The sequence below is a fragment of the Rhinoraja longicauda genome, chromosome 28, assembly GCF_053455715.1.
Source record: "Rhinoraja longicauda isolate Sanriku21f chromosome 28, sRhiLon1.1, whole genome shotgun sequence".
NCBI classification, from domain to species: domain Eukaryota; kingdom Metazoa; phylum Chordata; class Chondrichthyes; order Rajiformes; family Arhynchobatidae; genus Rhinoraja; species Rhinoraja longicauda.
In genome coordinates this window covers 23,211,001-23,232,768 of record NC_135980.1, presented here as the reverse complement: position 1 = coordinate 23,232,768, position 21,768 = coordinate 23,211,001, and the positions used below count along the sequence as shown (strand labels likewise).

Sequence of the window (21,768 nt, the reverse complement as noted above, 5' to 3'; positions counted from 1 at the left end):
GTACAAACTCCGTACAGGCAAGCACCCGTAGTCAGGATCGAACCCGGGCCTCTGGCGCTGTAAGGCAGCAGCTCTACCGCTGCACCACCATGCCACATTCATTCCATATGACTGTGTTCATGTATAGTCCTTTTGTTGACTGGATAGCAGGCAACAAAAATCTTTATATACTAAATACCATACATGTGATAATAATAAAACTAAACTAAACTTATGAACTTCTGCTCTGGCCTATGTGGAGAGCCAGAACTGAAACAGTTTGGCCAGTTGTGGACCGTTGATTGAAATGGCTGAATAAGCCAAGGGCAATTTGGAATGGGCAGTAAACCACAAACTCGCTGTGAGAAAGGAGAAAAAGAAAGTACACCTGATTAACTAAGGAACTTTCTCATGTGAGTGTATTGGCTTTTGCAAATGTCACTGAGCAATAATTTTCAGAGCATGCATCAGCAGGAAAAAGAGTGATGATTTCTGTCTAATGACACCTTGCGCTTCACCTAGGTGAGGCGCACTCCATCATTTGACTCAAAGTTAATGACTGTGTAACGTAAATCACAAAGATAGTAATAAATCAGCCCATGGGCCAGTTCAGGAGCCCATAGGCAATGTGATGGCTGTCAAATACATTTACATCTCACCAGATTTTTAAAAAACAGGCGAAATCCGAAACAAAGCAGAAAACACTGGAAGCACTCCATAAAGTAGTCCGCATCTGCGGAAAGCAAAACCGAGAAAATCAGTTAACGTTTCAGGTCAAAGACCCTTCGTAATACCTTTTCTTCACAAAATGCTGGAGTAACTTCAGTCTGAAGAAGGGTCTCGACCCGAAACATCACCCATTCCTTCTCTCCTGAGATGCTGCCTGACCTGCTGAGTTACTCCAGCATTTTGTGAATAAATACCTTCGATTTGTACCAGCATCTGCAGTTTTTTTCTTACACTTCGTAATACCTTCCTCTGCCTAATGTCGTTGATTTGAAAAATGAATTCTCTTTCCCGTTGCGCATGCAATAGAAGGCTGCATTTGGAGTATTGCATATAGTTCTGGTAGCCGCATTGTAGGAAGGATGTGTGGGCTTTGAAAAGGGTGCAGGATGATGCCTGGATTAGTGGGCGTTAGGTGCAGGGAGAGGTTGGGCAGACTTGAATTGTTTTCTCTGGAAGGTCGCATGGAGGCCTGATAGCAGTATATAAAATAACGAGTAGTATACATAAGCATAGACAGTCTGAACTGTTCTCCCAGGATGGAAAAATCAAATACTAGAGGGCATAGCTTTAGGGTGAGAGAGACGACATTTAAAGGAAGACAGACACAAAACGTTGGAGCAACTCAGCAAGTCAGGCAGAAGGGTCTCGACCCGGAACGTCACCTATTCCTTTTCCCCAGTGATGCCTGCCGCCTGACCCGCTGAGTTGCTCCAGCTGTTTGTGTCTGTCTTCGGTTTAAACCAGCATCCTCCCTACACAAAATTTAAAGAAGACGTGAGGGGCAAGTTTTTTACACAGAGGGTGGTGAGTGCCTGCTGGTATGGGTAGTGGTGGAGGCAGAATATTTTCCAATTCTTCGTCTGTTTATTGCAAAAATACTCAGTCATATAACTACTGCTTTTGCACTTGTCACCAAATTCAAAACAGTTTGGTTAAGGGATGTCAAAAGGGTACTGTTGTAAGACCAATGGGGAACAGAGCAGGAAAGGTGGTGGGTCTAAATTATGGACTAATTTGTAGCAGCGTTGGAACTATTTCCTTTGGTGAGATTCTGCAGGTGGCTGCTTTGGTTTCAGGTTTTTTTTAAAGTTATTTTTTAGTTTTTTGAGATGCAGCATGGAAACAGGCCCTGCAGCCCACCGAGTCTGTGCCAATCAACGATCACCCAATAACTAGTTGCAATTTACAGAGGCCAATTAACCGACAAACCTGTACGTCTTTGGAATGTGGGAGGAAACTGGTGCACTTGTAGAAAACCCACGCGGTCACCGGGAGAACGTGCAAACACCGTACAAACAGCACCCGTAGTCAGGATCGAACCCGGGTCTCTGGCGCTGTAAGGCAGCAACTCTACCGCTGAGCCACCGTGCAGCACAGAGGAGAAGACTGATGTTTAGGAAGGAACTGCAGACGCTGGTTTACATCAAAGATAGACACAAACTGCTGGAGTAGTACCTCAGCAGGACAGGCAGCATCTCAGGAGAGAAGGAATGGGTGATGTTTCTTCAGACTCAGGAGTCTAGAGATATGGAAGGGGAAGGTGTGAAAATGACAGATCAAAACAGACGATGATAAGGAAACATACGGGATATAATACGATCAGGAAATACAGGATGGCCTATTGTTATAGTAATAATAATTATTATAATAATAATAAGGGCTGCACGGTGGCGCAGCAGTAAAGTTGCTGCCTAACAGCTCCATAGACCCGGGTTCGATCCTGACTTCGAGTGCTTGTCTGCACGGAGATTCTCTGTTCTTACCGTGACCTGCATGGGTTTTCTCCAGGATCTTTAGTTTCCTCCCACAAAGACGTACAGGTTTGTAAGTTAATTCGCTTGGTATAAATGTAAATTGTCTCCATTGTGTGTAGGATAGTGTTGGTGTGCGGGGATCGCTGGTCGGTGCGGACTCGGTGGGCCGAAGGGCCTGTTTCCGCACTGTGTCTCTAAACTAAACTAAACAAAACTAAAATTATAATATTAATATTAATAACTATTATTATTATTATTGTTATTATTATTATTATTATTATTATTATTGTTGTTGTTGCTATATTAATAATATATAATAAGTATATTAATAATACATTAATAATAATATATTATAAATAATAATCATAATTATTATAACCATATAATATTACATGGTCATAATATTACTATATTATTTATCACTATTATTATTATTACATGGATATAATATTACAATTATTAATATAATATTATACCTTTGTTGTTGCTGTTATTATTATTGTAGATTGTTGTATTCATAATATATAATAACTGTATTAATAGTATATTAAATAATATATTATTATTATATTATGTTATAGTATATTGTATTATAAATAATAATAGTAATTATGGTTACCTTAATAATAATATTATTATAAGGCAACAGTAATTACTATTATTATTTATAATATTATATTATATTATGAATAATAATAGTAATTATTGTTACCTTATAATAATATTATTATTACATTATATTATATTATATTATATTATATTATATTATATTATATTATATTATATTATACTATATTATATTATATTATATTATATTATATTATATTATATTATATTATATTATATTATTAATAAATACATATATAAAGTCCTGCACCTTCTGCTTCCACAGCTGATGCAGCAACAAGCAGCGATCATGGCCGCCACCACGCACACTGGGTACCTAAACCCCACCGCTGCCTTCCCCACGGCACAGATGCACCACATGGCAGCCATCAACCTGAACGGGCTGGCAGCAGCGCCCCTCACGCCCACATCAGGTGAGACCTCACCTCCTTCCTCGCAGTCAGTCAGTTCAGTTTGTTGTCACGTGTAGACATAAAGAGCTGAAGTAGCTCGGCGGGACAGGCAACATCTCTGGAGAGAAGGAATGGGTGACGTTTCGGGTCGAGACCCTTCTTCAGACACTTCAGGGTCTGAAGAAACGTCTCGACCCGAAACGTCATCCATTCCTTCTCTCCAGAGATGCTGCCTGTCCCGCTGAGTTACTCCAGCATTTTGTGTCTACCTTCGATTTCAACCATCATCTGCAGTTCTTTCCTACACACTTGTTGTCACGTGTACCGAGAGACAGTGAAAAGCTTTTGGTGAGTGCTATCCAGTCAGCAGAAAGACAATACATGATTACAATTGGGCCATTTACATTGCATAGATACATGATAAGGGAATAACGTTTAGTGCAAGGTAAAACCAGCAAAGTTCGCTCAAGGATAGTCGGAGGGTCACCAATGAGGTAGATAGTAGTTCAGGACTGCTCTCTGGTTGTGGTAGGCCGATTCAGTTGCCTGATAACAGCTGGGAAGAAACTGTCCCTGAATCTGGAGGTGTGCGTTTTTACACTTCTATACCTTTTGCCTGATGGGAGAGGGGAGACGAGGGAGTGGCCGGGGTGCGACTCGTCCTAGATTATGCTGCCGGCCTTGCCCAGGCAGCGTGAGGTATAAATGGAGTCCAGTTCCTCTGCCCACACTGGGGAGGTCCTCTCTCAGAGCCAGGTCACCCAGCCTGATTCCCTCCCTTCTCCTCTCTCCCCACCACCAGACCCGGGTGAATGTGGAAGGACCAGCCAGGAGAATGGTGGAGCATTCAAACCTTCTTTGGTCCAAATCTGGCCAAAGGCAAAGTAGTGGCAGAAGAGTAGAGCACAAATGGAGACACAAAGAACTGCAGATGGAGCAACTCAATTATTCAGGCAGCAGCTTTGGAGGGAATGAACCGACAAAGTTTCGGATCAGGACCCTTCTTCCACACTGATTGTAGTTGTGGGGGGGGGGGGGGGGGTGAAAGCAGGAAAAGAGAGGTAGGGGGCAGGCCAAAGCCTGGCAAGTGATGGGTGGATACGGCTGAGGAGGGGGTTTTGATCGGACAATGGGTGGAGAAAGGCCAGAGATGAAAAATGTGTAAGACAAGGAGAGAAGAGGGGGTGAAATGTGAAGCCAAGTGATGGTTATCACTCAGTGGAGATTCCACCAGCTGATCTGTTCAGCATTGCAACGGACTGGTGGTACAATCACCCTTCCCTTTACCGTGAGGTTTGGATGCCACTGGAAAGGCTGGCACGGATTGTCCAACTCTTGGTGGCCTTAGGAGGTGATGGTGAACCACCATCTTCTCCATCTGCTCCAATCCTTGCGATGGGGATGCCTCTGCAACTATGGCAGCTGTACCTGGAGACCGAGCGAATGGTGAGACGCATCAGTCACACTGAGGGAGGGGAACTGGAGGGGGGCCAATGTTCCTCAGGACTTTGCTGCACTTGTCCTGGCCCGTTCCGTCACCGTGGAGTTTGGGAACGAAGGACGGGACAAAAATGCTGCCAGCAAAACCAGGAAGAAAAATCGCACGGGGCAATTAACAAGGAGTTGTGCGTTCCTTTCTCGTTTTGTTTGAACATTTTTGGTCCTTCTGGTTGAGGAATAGGTGCGGGGCTTCGGAAAGAAAGGATGTTGGACCGGGCAAAGTGGTTGGGGATGGGAAATAAGGTGCCCGGTTTCTCAGGAGCGTGTCCATTGGGGTTAGGAGTTGGAAGGTACCGGCGAAGCACACCTTCGCAAGGTAAACCCTTGTGAGATGTCACGCTCTTTGTGTCTTTCAGGGTTGTCCTCCCCTCCAGGTATCGCGGCTCCCGCCGTTCCCAGCATTGTGTCCTCGTTAGGAGTGAACGGATACACCGGGCTGTCCGCCCAGCCCAACGGGCACCCTGCCGTGGAGGCCGTCTACACCAATGGAATTCACCCATACCCAGGTACGTGCCATCCCGCACCCAGGGCATCGCTGCCAACCGCACCCGTGCAGCGCTGTAGCCTCCCCGCCTGGCGCCACGTGCCACAAATGCATCGAGCGGCTCTGTGGCAGAGCTTAAAATGAATATCAGAGATGTCAACGGAAAATGCGTAGGAAGGAACTGCAGATGCTGGGCTTAAACCAAAAAAGATAGACACAAAAAGCTGGAGTAACTCAGCGGGGCGGGCAGCATCTCTGGAGAGAAGGAATGGGCGACGTTTCGGGTCGAGACCCTTCTTCAGACACCATGTGTCCATGTGCAAGATTCTCATTAAATCAGGCTGTGTCTAAACACTATTGTCGGCAGATAAATCAAATGGACAATCAGGATCATTCACTAACTTGTTTTTTTAATCTTTCTATTTCCTCCATTCTTCTTCCCTTCTTCTTTAATTTACATTGACCTCTCCTCCAATTCCTTCCCTTGCTTTCCCTCTCTTTGCACTTGTGCGACACATTCATCACTTTACTGGTGATTCTTGCCTTTTCTCAAATTTCTCCTGTTCAAAAATCTTTGTTTACTGTGGGGGGGGGGGGGGGTTTCTTTGCTTCTCGTGCGGATGATTTTCATTCTCTCTCCATTTTGTGTCCTTCATTCTTGTTCTCAATTCCATTTTTGGGGTCTGTCCTTTTCCTTCTTTCCCTTCTTCCCACTTTCACTCCATCTCTTATCTTCCCTATCGTTCTCCCTCTAATACCTGTCTCTGCTTCATGATCTCTTCATCCCTTTCACTGGCACTTCCGTTATCATTTTCCCTATTCTTCACTCTAACTTGCTGCCTTCCTTTCCATTGTTACCCTCTTCCATCTCGTCTCTCCCACCTTCTCTCCATCTCTTCTGTCGCCTTTCCTCTGCACCTCCTGTCCCCCTCTCCCCACACTCTTTTCTCCATGTTTTTGTCTCTCTATCGCTTCCTTAACTTGTTCCTGCCTCTCAACTTGCGGCATTTCACCTTCTCACCATCATTTCTTGCTTGTCATCTCAACGTCTATAATCTTTCTCGTATCTCTGCCCTAACTCCATCTCGCCAACCCGTTGTCCTTCCTTCCCATCTCAACTCAGCTCAAAGTCCTTCTGCAGCTGACGCCTTGCAGCAGGCTTTCACCGGGGTCCAGCAGTACACAGGTATTGTGCAGATATTCCTTTCAAATATATTTCTGTAAGCTCGCTCTGTGTTTACAATGCTGTTTACCTTGAATGTACAAAAAGCTATTTTATTCAATGTGTGTGGGAGAGGGAGAGAGAGAGAGAGAGAGAGAGAGAGAGAGAGAGAGAGAGAGAGAGAGAGAGAGAGAGAGAGAGAGAGAGAGAGAGAGAGAGAGAGAGGGAGAGAGAGAGAGGGAAAGAGGGAGAGAGAGGGAGAGAGAGGGAGAGAGAGGGAGAGAGAGGGAGAGAGAGAGAGAGAGAGAGAGAGAGAGAGAGAGAGAGAGAGAGAGAGAGAGAGAGAGAGAGAGAGAGAGAGAGAGGGAGGGAGAGGGAGGGAGAGAGGGAGAGAGAGAGAGAGAGAGAGAGAGAGAGAGAGAGAGAGAGAGAGAGAGAGAGAGAGAGAGAGAGACTCATTGAGAACGCAACCAAATTGCAAAAAAGGGTAGGAATAATTGACATTTTGGTCAGCATGTCCAAAATGGGCCGAAGGGCCTATTTCCAAGCAGTATCCCCACTTCAGCGTGTTCGATTTGCTCCTCCCCAGGCCTGTCCGCAGTCTGTTGAGACGGCGCCAGGTTATCCACGGTTGGACGGAACCTGGCGGGAGTTTCTCAGAGGGATCGATTGCCAAGCGAATGTCTTCCGGAGAGTTCTCTAGTCTCTCTTCCCAGAGTTTGAGCCTTCTGGACGATGCACTGCAGTCCAGGGGATGGACAGAGGAGAGGAAACCTCTGCGTGATTTCAAACGCTGAGGTAGCAAAGGGTGTCTCTCATCCTCTGATTTTCTGCGGCGTTCTTTTTGACTGGCTGCAGATCTTCTGATCCCAGGAGGTGCAATGTCAGGGAGTAGGCAGACCTTGTCAGTCTTGGTAGGCAGGTACGAAATGAGAGAACTTCATTTATCCCAGGAGGGAAATTGATCTGCCGACAGTCATAAAAACACAAAATACACGAAACATGAAATCAAAGTGATGAGTGGAAAGGCTTGGGGGGTTGTGCAAAGATTGGGGAGGGAGGGGGGAAGGGCATTCGGTCTCGGGCTACCCCACGACAGAATGGTGAGGAGTTGTACAGTTTGATAGCCACGGGGAGGAAGGATCTCCTGGGGTGTTCTGTGCTGCATCTTGGTGGGACCAGTCTGTTGCTGAAGGTGCTGCTCAGGTTGACCAGTGTGTCATGGAGGGGGTGAGCTGTATTGTCCAGGATGCTCCGCAATTTGAGGAGTGTCCTCCCCCATCCAAGACCATCTCCCATGAATCCAACTCTGCCCCTGGATGCTGGTTTATACCGAAGATAGTTGGAGTCACAGCATCTCAGGAGAAAAGGAATAGGTGATGTTTTGGGTCAGAACCCTTCCTCAGATTGCCTCCACCCCCACCCGCCAGCTCTTCCCAGCTCATTGCATGTTATTTGTTTCTTGAAAGCTTGAGATAACTGCATGATGGAAAAATGCAAACAAAACCAGCCTGAGGTACTGAGTGGAGTTTCGATTGTAGAACTTTGGTTTGGTTGGTTGATGTACTGTTCCTGTGGTTGTTAACTCAACAGTCCTTGACTCTTTAGCATTTCCAAAGGCTAGAATATATGGAAAAAAACTATATCCACGCTCTGCTTATAACCTTACAATCCATTGGAGGGTCAAAAAGCAGACTGCATCAAAGGAGAAAAGACATGGTTACTCTTGGCAGTTGTGTTTGCCTCTTTCTCAGTCTCTTCTCACATCTTGTTCTTTAATGAGTTACTGATTATATGGATCATGCATGGGCCGATGAGATCAGTTTAACTTGGTATTATGTTCAGTACAAACATTGTGGGCCAAAGAGCCCGTTCCTGTGCTACGCTGTTCTAGGTCCTGTGATTCCTTCATCATATGCTAAGATAAGGTCATAAAGTGATAGGAGTAGAATTAGGCCATTCGGCCCATCAAATCTACTCTGCCATTCAATCATGGCTGATCTGTCTCTCCCTCCTAACCCTATTCTCCTGCCTTCTCCCCTTAACCTCTGACGCCGGCACTAATCAACAGATATTAACTGTTGTGTCAATTTCTTGTAAGTGGACCACAACTCCTGTCACAGTTTATGTGGACACAGTTGGTTACAGTCTTCTTGCTGAAATATCTACCGCATATTTCGGTTTATTATATTGTCTGCAGTTCTGGCCCATTAGAGGGATAATGTGGAGCCTTTGGACAGGGTGCAGCGGGCCTTAATTTTACCAAAATGCTGCCCGTTTAGAGAGTGTTAGTTATAAAGAGAATTTGGACAAACTTGGATTGTTCCGCTGGAGCACCAAAGGCTGAGGGGAGACCTGACAGAAGTACATCAAGTTATGAGAGGCGTAGATAAGGGAGACAGTCAGAACCTTTTACCTCGAGGTGGAAATGTCAAAGGCTAGAGGGCATAGCTTTGAGGTGTGAGGAGCAAAGTTTAAAGGGGATGTGCGAGGCAAGTTTTTACACAGGGGGTGGTGGGTACCTGGAAGGTGCTATGGTGGAGGCAGATATGATAGTAGTGTTTAGGAGGCTTTTAGATAGGCACATGGATATGAAGGAAATGGAGGGATATGGATCGTGTGCAGGCAGAGGGGATTAGTTTAAGTCGGCATCATGTTTCATGCGGAGATTGTGGGCTGAAGGGCCTGCTCCTTTGTGGCACTGTTACTATTGAGGGCATGCAGCGTAGTTTTACTAGGTTAATTCCCGGAATGGCTGGACTGTCGTATGTTGAAAGACTGGAGCGACTAGGCTTGTATACACTGGAATTTAGAAGGACGAGAGGGGATCTTATCGAAACATATAAGATTATTAAGGGGTTAGACACGTTAGAGGCAGGAAACATGTTCCCAATGTTGGGGGAGTCCAGAACCAGGGGCCACAGTTTAAGAATAAGGGGGAGGCCATTTAGAACGGAGATGAGGAAAAACTTTTTCAGTCAGAGAGTTGTGAATCAGTGGAATTCTCTGCCTCAGAGGGCAGTGGAGGCCAATTCTCTGAATGCATTGGAGAGAGAGCTAGATAGAGCTCTTAAGGATAGCGGAGTCAGGGGGTATGGGGAGAAGGCCGGAACGGGGTACTGATTGAGAATGATCAGCCATGATCACATTGAATGGCGGTGCTGGCTCGAAGGGCCGAATGGCCTACTCCTGCACCTATTGTCTATTGTCTATTGAATGGCAGTGCTGGCTCCAAGAGCCGGATGGCCCACTCCTGCACCTATTGTCTATTGTCTATTGTTGTACAGTATGTTCTATAGAGGTTACATCCTCCTGCTAGGATAGGTTTCTAAAGCTCGCCATTCCGTGTCTTTTTCCTAACATGGTTCCTAACACGTAAATGGTTATGTAATGCCCGTCGGGGATGAGCATGAACGGGTGAATCTCAGTTCATCGGCCTAATTTACAGTTTGATTCCCTTGTGATTTTATGCGCAGCCATGTACCCAACAGCGATCGCCCAGATCAGTCAAGCATTTCCTCAGCCACCACCTGTGGTGACACAACAGAGAGAAGGTGAGTTAAACCGACAGCCACCCGTGGTAACAATTCCCTCTCCGGTCCTTGACTTCCTCAGCTTCTCTCAAATGTGCAGACTCTCAGCCCACGCTCAAGCCCCACTGCCTTTGAAGCCCGTCTATTTATCAGAAGTGCAGGAAGGAACTGCAGATGCTCGTTAAAACACAAACGAAAAGAAGAAGGCAGGAGAAGTAGTCTTGATTGGCCGAATGGCCTAATTCTTCTCCTATCACTTGTGATAAGTAAACACAAAATGCTGGAGCAACTCAGCGGGGACAGGCGGCATCTGTGGGGAGAACGAATGGGCGACGTTTCGGCTCGAGACCCTTCTTCACACTGTCTCTGAGACTGAAGAAGGGTCTCGACCCGAAACGTCACCCATTCCTTCCCTCCCCAGATGCTGCCTGTCCCCGCTGAGTTACTCCAGCATTTTGTGTTTACTTATCACAAGTGATAGGAGAAGAATTAGGCCATTCGGCCCATCAAGACTACTCTGCCATCCAATCATGGCTGGTCTACCTCTCCCTCCCGACCCCATTCTCCTGCCTTCTCTCCATAACCCCTTACACCTGTACTCGTCAAGAATCTTCCTATCTCTGCCATAGATAGATTCTGTGGCTGAAGTCCTTGACTCCTTTGTCAACTGTCCTACTGGGGCTGAAGCTTCCATTCCCTCCCCCCTCCCCGCCACTAATGTCCCTCCGTCTAATCCATAATCTCCCCTTTTAACCCAGCAACTTGTGACTGGTTTTTGATGCATATCCTAATATTTGTTTGAATGCTCTTTTCATTTGTGCTGACCATTCTACTGGGTCAACGCCATGTGTTAGGTAATTTGCCGACACGGCCGAATACGTTTTGAAATCTCATTGACATCCTGCCCCGAACTCCTCCTTCCTCGGTTGCAGAGTTTGAATTCCTTTGAGATACGTTTACAGTGCGTGGCCTTTACCCTGCGAACAGACTTGTCTTTCAACTTCACCTTGGCACCAAATTTGTCGATACTCATCCTTGCTGATCTCTCTTTTCGTTTGCTTTTTAGAGTCTAATTGAGTGAGACAGTGTGGAAGCAGGCCCTTCGGCCCAAATTGCCCACACCGAACAACGTGCCCCAGCTACACTCGTCCCACCTGCCCGTCTTTGGTCCATATCCCTCCAAACCTGTCCTATCCATGTACCTGTCTAACTGTCTCTTAAACGTTGGGATAGTCCCTGCCTCAACTACCTCCTCTGGCAGCCTGTTCCATACACCCACCACACTTTGTGTGAAAAAGTTACCCCTCAGATTCCTATTAAATCTTTTCACCTTCACCTTAAACCTATGTCCTCTGGTCCTCGATTCACCGACTCTGGGCAAGAGACTCTGTGCATCTACCCGATCTATTCCACTCATGATTTTATACACCTCTATAAGTTCAACCCTCATCCTTCGGCGCTCCAAGGATTAGAGTCCCAGCCTACTCAACCTTGTTTAATTCTCTTTCACATCCAGGACCGGAAGGCTGCAACCTTTTCATTTACCACCTGCCACAGGAGTTTGGAGACAGTGAGCTCATGCAGATGTTCCTGCCTTTCGGCTCCGTGATCTCGTCGAAGGTTTTCATGGACCGTGCCACTAATCAGAGCAAATGCTTTGGTGAGTTTGATCAGTACGGGTGTCAGGGGTTATGGGGAGAAGGCAGGAGTGTGGGTGCAGGAGGGAGAGATAGATCAGCCGTGATTGAATGGCAGAGTAGCCCTGAATGGGCCGAATGGCCTAATTCTGCTCCTATCACTAATGCACATATGAACAATGGAGTGTGTTGCTGATGAGTGCAAAGCATCAGCCTTCTGCAGCTTGTGTGTGCCCTTTAAAGGGACCTTTTAGGGCCAAATGTGTAAAGCATGGAAGGTGGACCCACCCAAGGTGATTTTGCCTTGGAAAGGGCCAGTTTCATGAGTTAATGTAATGGGCAATACAGTGCCAGAGACCCGGGTTCAATGCTGACTACGTGTGCTGCCCGTACGGAGTTTGTACGTTCTCCCTGTGACTGCGTAGGTTTTCTCCGGGTTCCTCCCGCTCTCAAAATATATGCGGGTTTGTAGGTTAATTGGCTTCCGTAAATTGATCCTAGGTTGTTGTAGGATAGAACTGGTGTACGGGGTGACCGTTGGTTGTCACGGACACGGTGGGCCGAAGGGCCTGTTCCCGCCCTGCAACTCTAAAGGTTTCCCCTTCTCCACTCCGTCCTTTGTGCAGCTGGGCGCTGGTTAGTACGCAACGAAAAGCATTTCACTGTACCTCGGTACTGGTGACAATAAACTAAACTGAGATTGAATCGAAGGGGGGATTGTATGAGCAAAGAGGTTGATATGCTAAAACCTCCAGGAATATATCTGACTGGAGTTAACAGACTTGCACGAACTGCTTGTTGCGATCCAGACATAACCTGGGTTCGATCCTGACTATGGGTGCTGTCTGTACAGAATTTGTACCTTCTCCCCGTGACCGCATGGGTTTTCTCCGAGATCTTCGGCTTCCTCCCACACTTCAAAGGAGTACAGATTTGTAGGTTAATTGGCTTGGGTTTGTATGCTTGGTACAATTGTGGAAGATCAGCCATGATCACAATGAATAGCGGTGCTGGCTCAAAGGGCCAAATGGCCTCCTCCTGCACCTATTTTCTACGTTTTTATGTTTCTAAATTGTCCCTAGAGCGTGTGGGATAGTGTTAATGTGCGGTGATCACTGGTCGGCACGGACTCAGTGGGCCGAAGGGCCTGTTTCCATGCTGTATGCTTTCACAATTAGATGAGGAAGTAGATTTGAGGTCCAGGATCAGCCATGTTTTTATTAGCGGGGTCGGCTCAAGGGATCACGTGATCTACTGCTGCTGTTGACTATTGTTTCAAAATAATATTAAAAATTATATGATTCATCTCAAATCCCTGAGGAATTTATTTTACTTGGTGCCACAGAGTACGGACCTGGGAAAGATCCTAACTTGGTGCCCATCACGATGCATCCACTGTCTCTCCAGTCCCACCCAACCCATACCACCCCTCCATGGCCCAACCAACACTGCTGTGCCCAACAGTGGACTCCAGCGCCACCAAGTGGCCCAGAGAGAAACAGGGCTCAGAGGCTTTCTCCGATGAATTGGTCCGAACATCTACCAGGCAAAACTCTGCATTCGTACTGAATCTCCTCCTCCTCCACCCCCCCCCCCCCAACTCCCCTCCCAAGCGCACACCCCTAATCAGCAGACGGAACCCACGATCTGCTGCTTCTCATTTTGTTCCCTGAGTACGATCCCTACAGCACAGTCAGGCTGAAGGGAAGCACGTCGCTGCTGATCTGTGATGTCCACAACACCCATCGGGAAACGCTTGAAAGGCCCCCACTGCCTCCATTCTGCAAGGGGTGGGTGGGGCGCGGTGGAGAGAGTGGGTGTGGAGAGGATGTTTCCACTAGTGGGACAGTCTAGGACCAGAGACCATAGTCTCGGAATTATTGAGCGTACCTTTATTAAGGAGATGAGGAGGAATTTCCTTAGTCAGAAGGTGATGAACCTGTGGAATTCATTGCCACGGACGGCTGTGGAGACCAAGTCAACGGATATTCTTAAAGTGGAGATTAGCAGGTTCTTGATTAGTGCGGGTGTCAGGGATTATGGGGAGAAGGCAGGAGAATGAGGTTGAGAGGGAAAGTCAGATGAGCCATGATTGAATGGCGGAGTAGACTTGATGGGCCGAAAGGCCTAATTCTGTTCCTAGAACTTATGAACTTTCAGCAACAGAAATGACTGCTTTGGTTGGAATTAGTGTGGGAGTGGGGGTGGGCAGTTTGTTTTGCAACATGGCCTTTTGCACAGATTGTTAACTTTGTTTAGGAAAGAACTGCAGATGCCGGTTTAAATCGAAGGTAGACACAAAATGGTGGAGCAACTCAGCGGGACAGGCAGCATCTCTGGAGAGAAGGAATGGGTGACGTTTCGAGACCCTTCTTCAGACTGATGTTAGGGAAGTGGGCGGATCAGAGATAGGATGTAGTCGGAGACAGTAAGACTGGGAAGGAGAACTGGGAAGAGGGAGGGGATGGAGAGAGAGGGAAAGCAAGGGCTATTTGAAGTTAGAGGTGAATGTTCATAATGCTGGGGGTGTAAGCTACCCAAGAGAAATATGAGGTGCTGTTCCCCCAATTTGTGCTGGGCCTCACTCCGACAATGGAGGAGGCCCCAGACAGAAAGGTCAGATTGGGAATGGGAGGGTGAGTTCAAGTGCTGAGCAACCGGGAGATTTAGATTTTAGATTTAGATTTAGAGATACAGCGCAGAACCAGGCCCTTCGGCCCACCGGGTCCGCGCCGCCCAGCGATCCCCGCACATTAACACTATCCTACACCCACTAGGGACAATTTTTACATTTGCCCAGCCAATTAACCTACATACCTGTACGTCTTTGGAGTGTGGGAGGAAACCGAAGATCTCGGAGAAAACCCACGCAGGTCACGGGGAGAACGTACAAACTCTTTACAGACGGCGCCCGTAGTCGGGATCGAACCTGAGTCTCCGGCACTGCATTCGCTGTAAGGCAGCAGCTCTACGGCTGCGCCACCGTGCCGCCCTATACGGTAGATCAGGTAGGTTAAGGCGGACTGAGCGGAGGTGTTCAGCGAAACGATCGCCGAGCCTGCGCTTGGTCTCGCCGATGTACAGGAGTATAACTTGTTAACTTTGTTCCTCTTCTGCTTTGTTTTTGAAGGTTTTGTGAGTTTTGATAACCCCACGAGTGCCCAGGCCGCTATCCAGGCCATGAATGGTTTCCAGATTGGCATGAAGAGGTTAAAAGTCCAACTAAAGAGACCAAAGGATACCAGTCGCCCATACTGACCGCTTTGGTTCAGGGCATGAATTTCTGATTTTCTAGGTAAGCCCATCAGTTTTTTTGAAATCCCCGCACATTAACACTATCCTACACACACACTAGGGACAATTTCACAATTATAACCAGGCCAATTAACCTCCAAACCTGTACGTCTTTGGACTGCGGGAGGAAACCAGAGCACCCGGAGAAAACCCACGAGGTCACAAGGAGAACGTACAAACTCCGTACAGATTGCACCCGTAGTCAGGATCGAACCCGGGTCTCTGGCGCTGTTAGGCAGCAACTCAACTGCTGCGCCACTGCGCTGAAGTTTAATAATAATAATAATAATAATAATAATAATAATAATAATAATAATAATAATAATAATAATAACAATAATAATAATAATAATAATAATAATAATAATAATAATAATAATAATAATAATAATAATAATAATAATAATAATAATAATAATAATAATTTCCTTTATTCGTCCCACACCGGGGAAATTTACAGTGTTACAGCAGCAAAGTGGGTAGCAAGAGAGCAAGAGATCATTCATTATAAATAAAAGATACATAAATTGTCATCAGTTTTCTATGTGTTATTGTTGACTCGTCTGCTGGGAGCAGTGCTGGTTGTGCAGTCTCACAGCAGCGGGAAGGAAGGACCTCCTATATCTCTCCTTCACGCACTTGGGGTGAAGGAGTCTGTCACTGAAGGAGCTACTCAATGCAGTGACAGTGTCCTGCATGGGGTGGGAGTCGTTGTCCAGCAGCGATGTTAGCTTTGCCATCATCCTCCTCTCTCCCACCACCTGCACTGAGTCGAGGGGGCAACCCAGGACAGAGCTGGCCTTCCTGCTCAGCTTGTCGAGTCTCTTCCCTTCCGCCGCTGAGATGCTGCTGCTCCAGCAGACCACTCCACAGAAAATGGCCGATGCAACCACCGTGTTGTAGAAGGTCCTTAGGAGTGCCCCCTGCACTCTAAAGGACCTGAGCCTCCAACAGATATGTCTTCACTTTTAGCAGTGGGGAGGTCAGAACAGATTGCTCTGCACCTTCTCTCTACCAGCTTTCATCCACTTCCCCCTCCCCATCCACCACATCAGTCTGAAGAACGCATCACCGGTTCCTCACTCCCCTCCATTGAGTCTATCCAGAGTAGGCAATGTCTGCGAAGGGCGCGCTGCATCGTCAAGGACAGCTCTCACCCCAACCACAGATTGTTTACCCTCCTCCCATCTAGGAGGCGCTACAGGTCTCTCCGTTCCCGGACCTGCAGGTTCAGGAACAGCTTCTTTCCTGCGGTCGTTACCTTACTTAACTCTGCGCTTCGGTGATTGCTGCCATCCCCCTCCCCCACCCCCCCCACCCCCCCCCTCGGGCACTCCTCCCATCAGTGACTGATCTCGCTCACCGGAATTTCCACTACCGCTACTGAATTACTGTATATATTATATGTTTTACTATTCCATCGCATGCACTCTGGTTAAGATGCTAACTGCATTTCGTTGTCTCTGTACTTGTACACTGCACAATGACAATAAAGTTTGTATTGTATTGTATTGTAAGAAGAGTCCCAATCCAAAATGTCACCCATCCATGTTCTCCAATGATGCTGCCTGACCCGCTGAGTTACTCCAGCACTTTGTGTCCATCTTTGGTACATTGCCTATCCACGTCCTCCACAGATGCTGCCTGACCCGCTGAGTTACTCCAGCACTGTTGTGTCTATTAACCTCTCCACCGGTTGCTTTGGGCGGCCTCTGATGCAGCACTTGACGATGCTTTCCTCTCTCACCAGGGCAGAGACGGAGAAGAACAAGAGCAAGTACCTTTTGAGACGGCTGTTTCTGAGATACCGAGGGCGGAGAGGGAGAGATAATGGGAACGCAAACTTCGAGGAAACATTTTAAGGAACCCTGAAAATGTGAAAATTCATCGCAGCTACTCAAGAAGGTTCAATCGATCTTACAAATAGCAACAACACACACATGGTGAAGATGTGATGTAATTCGACGTAGGGAAGGGCAGCTGTCTTAAAGGTTGCAGGGGAAACTGCTATGGCGCAGTAGTTGTGTCATCAAGCACGCAGCCAGGTCTCCTAGGCAACGGTTGCCATGGCTGCGGGTTCTTGTGTGTGCGTGCGTGTGTGCGTGTGTGTGTGTGTGTGTGTGTGTGTGCGCGCATGTGTGAGCGCGCGAGTGCATGAGCAGTGTGAGTATAAGTGTGCGTACGACCCGTGTGAATCCAGGTGATTGAAACGGTACCGTGGAACGTAACGAGACTTTAGCTCTTAGATATTCAGGGACCAAATGGACCAAACAGATTTTTTTTTTAATTTATTATCGGTGGGGGGGGGGGGGGGGGGGCCTGTATATGTGATATACAAATTCAGCTTTCCTTATCTTACCTTGAGAGTTGAAACATGGGGTGGGGTGGGGGGGGGGGGGGAAATAAGAGCTAAACTGTTTTAAACGAAAAGAAAAAAAAATCAATGCTTCAGTGATCTTAGAATAGTATTATATACTTGGAAATTTAAACAAGGAGCAAAATATAGTGGAAAGTTTCCAGGGGTTAGTTTTAAGAAGAAAACAAAGGCTAAATTGTACCTTAACACCTCATGTCCTTCTTTAGGAGATGTAATAGTACTGCATGCAAATGTGACCGAAAATATTATACATATAGGTATTCTGCTCCTTATAGTTCTGAAGAGGTTGCTTTCAAAGGGAGAGAACAAAATTGAAGCCTGTTTGCTTTTTCACGATGATGGTGGGCTTTATGTTTGACCATTTGAGGACTTTTTAATGCCGCATTGATTGAATTGAGTTGCCTCGTTTGACAGCTTTGTTCAATGACCAAGCCTGGGAGAATGTTACCCTGAAATCTGTGTTTTAAAGACAGTGGGGTGGGGTGGGGGGGGGGGGGGGAAGTGAAAAAAAGTGTCAAAAAAAAAAAAGCAAAACCCCTTGTAGTGTAGCTTTCCTTCAAATGACATTGTAAATAATCCCTGGAGTAACAGCACATTATTTCTGACAATTGGCGCAAGGGTCTTTGAATACCCTCGGGTGTTAAGATGTTTATATGTTACCAGATGGTGGAGGACAATTTGGTCAGGGACATTGGCAAAGTGTCACCTGATCTGCTTGCGTGAAGTAAGATTCACCGCCGGACAAATATTGAGTGCAAGCCCTTCCAAGATCAGTTTCTGACCCATGTTTGGCACGACGGAGGCTTTTTACCCTTGTTGGAGCTGAGAACATTCCTCTCTCCCCCCCCCCCCCCCCCCTCCCTCCCCCGCCAACCATCTCCAAAGTCTTCTATTATAGGTTTCTCGGTTCCTCTTCCCCACCTCCCCATTTCCCCCAGCGCCACCCCCTCTCAGTCCCTAATCAGTTAATAGCACAAACCCTCCCTTAGTTTTAGACTAGTTTCACATCAAGAACGTTAAGACAGATATATGTTATTTATACATCGTACCTTTCACAAATCTGGTTTTCTCAAATTGCTTCTGTATTTTATTTCACTGACTTCTCTTCAATTTGATGCAGGGGATGTGGCAGCCAAATTGTTCAGAACTCCCTCAGAGAGCACTGAAATCGTTCGTCTGCTTAAACTGTTGACTGAGGGGTTCATTTTGGCCAGAATGCCGGAACTGCCTTCCCATCCCCGTCGGAGCGGTTCAGGAATATTGCACGCGCTGTCCAGCGTCATCCACATGAGGCAGACCAACGCTGCAGCACATTCACTGCTGCACTGGGCCTCCAAAGGGGCACTTGGGCCCTGAGCCCATCTTCCTTTAAGGCAGGTGTGGCCCTCAAACCCACAGCCAACACCTGTCCATCGCTGGTCTTACTCTTCAGAGACAGTTCAGCTGCACACATTGTCGCGCTGAATCCTTTACAATCAAAGCCTACCTATCCACCTAAGGGCGACGCAGTGGCGCAGCGGTAGAGTTGCTGCCTCACAGTGCCAGAGACCCAGGTTCCATCCTGACCACGGGTGCTGTCTGTACGGAGTTTGTACCTTCTCCCTGTGACCGTGTGGGTTTTCTCCGGGTGCTCCCCCATTTCCTACCCACACTCCAAAGACGTGCAGGTTTGTAGATTAGGCGGCTTCTGTAAATTGACCATAGGATAGATCTAGTTTACGTGCGATCGTAGGACAGCGCAGACTCGGTGGGTCGAAGGGCCCGTTTCCACTCTGTATCTCTAAACTACACTAAGTTAATACCACAGAGGTTGATGAGTTGAAGGCGGGGCAAGGGCACATGACCACCCCACGCGGGCAAGGTCGATTTATTCCGAAAACAGTCTTCTTGAAGAAACAAAACCACAAACGCTCCTCACAGTAAAACGTGGCAAATCCCCCCCCCCAAATATGCAGTGAGTGGGGCGCAGTTACCGATAACTTCCAGTTAGTAACGTGCCGTTAATGGCAGCCATTTACTGCAGTGTGGTTGCTGTGCTTAATTCACAGAGAAATTACCCATTCATCTCGTCCCCTTATTTGCCTGTAGAAATTTCACTCTTTCGCTTTTACTTTCTCTTCTTTGTGTATCTGTTTCTTAACGAAATTCTCAGGATGTCGGCATCACTGGCGAGGACAGAATTTAACGCTAATCCTCAATGGCCTCTGGGAGGGCGGGCTAACTGAATTCCACCAGTGAGTGGTCGTGTTGAAGGTGGTCGCTACCCACTGTGTTAGGAGTCGGTCCCGGAAAGATCAATAACTGAATATTGGGAAGATATGGCAACATAATTTTAAAATTCCTATCCGTGTTTTAATTCTCCCACGTCACCCCCCCACTCACCCAAACCCTCCTCCCGTTCAAAACCCTCTGAGTCCTTTGTATGGCTCATTTTTGGCCTCTTCTATTTTACACCCTCACTCCATTGAAGGATGTACCTTCAGATATTGGGCTCCATGCCGTGAGATTCCTATCCCAAATCCGACTGCGTCTCTCTCATCTGAAGAAGGGTCTCGACCCGAAACGCCACCCATTCCTTCTCTCCAGAGACGCTGCCTGTCCCGCTGAGTTGCTCCAGCTTTTTGTGTCTACCTTCGGTTGAAGGCAGCATCTGCAGTTCCTTCTTACACATCTCTCATTTCTCACCCCTGTTCTCCCATCTCGTTTGTGGGCTGATGTCGTGCTCCTACTCTGCTCTTGCTAGGCACCTTGGGTCGTTTATGTCTGAGGAAAAGTGCCAGGCCAATGCCAGTTCTACGCTTCCCCTCAAGCGGCACGGTGGCGCAGCGGTAGAGTTGCTGCCTTACAGCGAATGCAGCGCCGGAGACTCAGGTTCGATCCCGACTACGGGCGCCGCCTGGACGGAGTTTGTACGTCCTCCCCCTGACCTGCGTGGGTTTTCTCCGAGATCTTCGGTTTCCTCCCACACTCCAAAGACGTGCAGGTATGTAGGTTAATTGGCTGGGCAAATGTAAAAATTGTCCCTAGTGGGTGTAGGATAGTGTTAGTGTGCGGGGATCGCTGGGCGGCGCGGACCCGGTGGGCCGAAGGGCCTGTTTCTGCGCTGTATCTCTAAATCTAAAAAAAAATCAAGGGGACTAGGACCACCTCACACCGGCGGACAAGTCTGCAATGTTTGACTTGATTAAACAGTTCGGGGTACATTTGAGGACAAGTGACTTCAGAGTCCAGAAGTGAGAATTGTCTAGGAGTGCCTCACTTATACAGAGCTGGTATTGAAAGGGTAAATTCCATCCTGTCTGTTATAAACACTCGCAGGTATATAAGGGGCTGAGATGGGATGGGATGTATTACAACAAAGGCATCTGCAATGTTACGGTCTGGTGACTTGTTTTTTATGTTTTGTATTACACCCCAAACTGAAACAACTATTGGGTTCTTGATGCGAACCACTTTCCTAAACGTTGACCCCAGGCTGAGCATTCTGTAAATAAGTAGAAATACTCTTTGCCTGCGCGATGGATGGGTTTCAACCCATGGTCTGACCTGCAGGGAGCAAACAGCAAGGGAAGACCGTCCAGTCACACTGACCCCCACGCTGTGTCGGAAACCATTGCAAATCAGGCACCTTGCCCGCACCAGTTTTGTTTGAGCGGGGTATTGGGTGTAGAAGCATTGGGCCACAGGGAGGTACTTGGGTAAACCTTCTGATGAAGAGCAGAGAACCTGAAAACATGGGCAGTCACCTCCAGCACTCCCATCCACCTCCGTGCCCACTGTATTAGGACTGGTCAAACAGTGGGGTTAGGAGGGAAGGGTAGATCAGCCACGATTGAATGGCGGAGTAGACTAGATGGGCCGCATGTCCTAATCCTGCTCCTGTCACTTACGAAAACAGACGGACACTGTTGGATTTTAAGCACAATTATTGCTGCACAGTGATGATCTGGGGCCATCTCTAACTGCGGTAGTTCGGACCCATACAGGGTAAAAGGGGCAGCATTGCCCCACACCCGCGTCCATTCGCCTCCCAGCCCTCTTGAGAAAGAGCGGGTGGGGAGTGCTCCCTTACCGCAACACGCCAACCGTGTTCCCGGGAAGATGCCAGGAGGCCTGGTCGCTCCGAGCCCCCCTCCTCCCAAAGCCATGACAAGGACTCATTTCCAAGGGCCTCCATTTCCTGAACAGTGCCAGGAAACAGGACCAATGCCCAGGGCCTACGTTATACACGGATAATGCCGCGAGTCATTCGCAACAATCCAGTCCACTTTACAAAGGCAAAGAAGTCGGAGCATCGAAA

At 47.4% G+C, this 21,768-nt stretch overlaps 1 protein-coding gene across 5 annotated transcripts in view; it reads left to right on the top strand.

Annotated features, from left to right (window-relative positions):
* LOC144607148 (CUGBP Elav-like family member 4) overlaps positions 1 to 17,385 on the top strand; it is a 426,038-nt gene extending 408,653 nt beyond the window's left edge. For all 5 annotated transcript variants that reach the window (XM_078423785.1, XM_078423782.1, XM_078423784.1 and 2 more), the window contains 7 exons: positions 3,355 to 3,502; positions 5,338 to 5,487; positions 6,589 to 6,651; positions 10,104 to 10,181; positions 11,677 to 11,820; positions 14,928 to 15,092; positions 16,842 to 17,385. In XM_078423785.1, the coding sequence (XP_078279911.1) occupies positions 3,355 to 3,502; positions 5,338 to 5,487; positions 6,589 to 6,651; positions 10,104 to 10,181; positions 11,677 to 11,820; positions 14,928 to 15,055 (711 nt within the window). In that variant the 3' untranslated portion in view covers positions 15,056 to 15,092; positions 16,842 to 17,385. The remainder of the gene's footprint in view (positions 1 to 3,354; positions 3,503 to 5,337; positions 5,488 to 6,588; positions 6,652 to 10,103; positions 10,182 to 11,676; positions 11,821 to 14,927; positions 15,093 to 16,841) is intronic.
* The last annotated feature ends 4,383 nt before the right edge of the window (positions 17,386 to 21,768 follow it).